General features: G+C 67.6%; 1 protein-coding gene across 4 annotated transcripts in view; it reads left to right on the top strand.

Annotated features, from left to right (window-relative positions):
- PAK4 (p21 (RAC1) activated kinase 4) overlaps nt 1–1,845 on the top strand; it is a 47,816-nt gene that overhangs the window by 42,724 nt on the left and 3,247 nt on the right. For all 4 annotated transcript variants that reach the window (XM_032248841.1, XM_032248844.1, XM_032248843.1 and 1 more), the window contains 2 exons: nt 1,069–1,202; nt 1,460–1,586. In XM_032248841.1, the coding sequence (XP_032104732.1) occupies nt 1,069–1,202; nt 1,460–1,586 (261 nt within the window). The remainder of the gene's footprint in view (nt 1–1,068; nt 1,203–1,459; nt 1,587–1,845) is intronic.

Genomic DNA, 1,845 nt, shown 5'->3' with positions numbered 1-1,845 from the left:
TCCTCTCCCTGCCGTCCTCCGTCCCTGCCCTCCCTCCTCTCCCTGCCGTCCTCCGTCCCTGCCCTCCCTCCTCTCCCTGCCGTCCTCCCACCCTGCCCTCCCTCCTCTCCCTGCCGTCCTCCATGCCTGCCCTCCCTCGTCTCCCTGCACTGCTCTGTGCTGGGCCAGGCTCCTCTCCTCCCCTCACTCCTCCCCACTCCCAGGCCATCTCCTGCGCCCCAGGTAGGTCCCTGCCTCTGTCCTCACAGCGTCCTCAACCACGTCTCTGTCCCTGAGCCCCAGACCCAGGGTTCCTCGGCCCACTGACCCCCACCCAGTGTCTTCCAGGCCCCTTGCACCCACTGAGGCCCACCTGGGCTCCAGGGTACAGTGTCCTCCAGACCTGCCCCTCCTGGGCTCCCCGTGCCCCGCCCCAGCCTGTCAGCCCCGGGCCAGCCGCTCCTCGCCCGGTCTGCACAGCCCATCATCTCCCACTCCAGGCCCCGCCCTGGCCTCCACTCGGGTGTCCCCTCAGCACAGCCCACACAGCCACCAAGAGGGAGTTTCTCACGTTCAGGCCCACCCCATCCCCATCGCACCTTACCCTGGCAGTGCCCCGCAGCACCCTGACGGGGAAGCCTGGGCCCCTTTGCTGGGTGTATGAGGCCCCTCTCGACCCGCCATGCGTCACAGCACCTGGCTGCACCACGAGCTCCCCACCTGGCTCCTCATCCGCCCCCACACGCACGCCTCTTCTCTCATCCTTGCCCGATACCTGCTTATCCAGGGTCTCAGCCCTGAGCTCGAATGCTCTTCCCACCTCCCCGCAGCACCAGCCCAGGACTGACCTGGACGGGCGTGGTCCTGGGGCAGCGCACCCCAGAAGGGAGGCTGGGCTTTAGGCTGCGTCTGAGGCCCACGTGGCTGTGGCAGTAGTAGGGGAGGGCAGTCCAGGTGGCCCCATGAGCACAAGCTCGATGTAGAACTGCTGGGGGACCTGGGGGGCGGCAGTGGCTGGGTCTGAGGCGGGCCTGGGCAGCCCTCCCGCCCCCTCCCACCCCCTCCGCCGCTGACCCAGCCCCTGCACAGGTGGTGATCATGCGGGACTATCAGCACGAGAACGTGGTGGAGATGTACAACAGCTACCTGGTGGGGGACGAGCTCTGGGTGGTCATGGAGTTCCTGGAAGGAGGCGCCCTCACCGACATCGTCACCCACACCAGGTATTGCTGGGGCCTCAGACTCCTCCTGTGACATGACCACGTCCCCTCCAGACTGCTTGGGGTGGGGCCACGTCTCCAAACCAGCCGTGCTGCGTCCCCCTCGGCCCCCAGGCATGGGGTCGTGTCTTCTATTCCTCCAGCTCCAGAGTGGGGTCAAGCCCCACTCCGGTCTCAGGTTCCTCCCAGCCCAAGGCAGGGCTTCATCCCCCTCAGCCCCTGGGGGGCTGTCCACCCGCCTGCTCACCCCTCACCCGCAGGATGAATGAGGAGCAGATCGCAGCCGTGTGCCTGGCAGTGCTGCAGGCCCTGTCGGTGCTCCATGCCCAGGGCGTCATCCACCGGGACATCAAGAGCGACTCGATCCTGCTGACCCATGATGGCAGGGTGAGGGGACAGGCGGTGGGCTGCGGGAGGTCGGGGTTCCCACGGCGGGGCTTCTCTTCCTCTCCCCATCCCCTTTGAGGGTAGGTGGGCTTGACCCCCTAGGCTTGTGTCTTGAGGAGCAGGGACTTCATCTGTCCCTCATGCAGCCCAGAGTCGGGCTCCAGCCCGGTGGGGGCACTGTGCAGGGGGAGGGCACAGGCTGGTGAGGGCTCTGCAGTGGGAGGGCACAGGCTGGTGGGGGCTCTGCAGTGGGAGGGCA

Source organism: Sapajus apella, unplaced genomic scaffold (assembly GCF_009761245.1).
Source record: "Sapajus apella isolate SASKATOON/1434 unplaced genomic scaffold, GSC_monkey_1.0 scaffold68, whole genome shotgun sequence".
In the NCBI taxonomy this organism is placed as follows: domain Eukaryota; kingdom Metazoa; phylum Chordata; class Mammalia; order Primates; family Cebidae; genus Sapajus; species Sapajus apella.
Note: the sequence above shows the minus strand (reverse complement) of the source record. Positions and strands in the feature narration are given on the sequence as shown.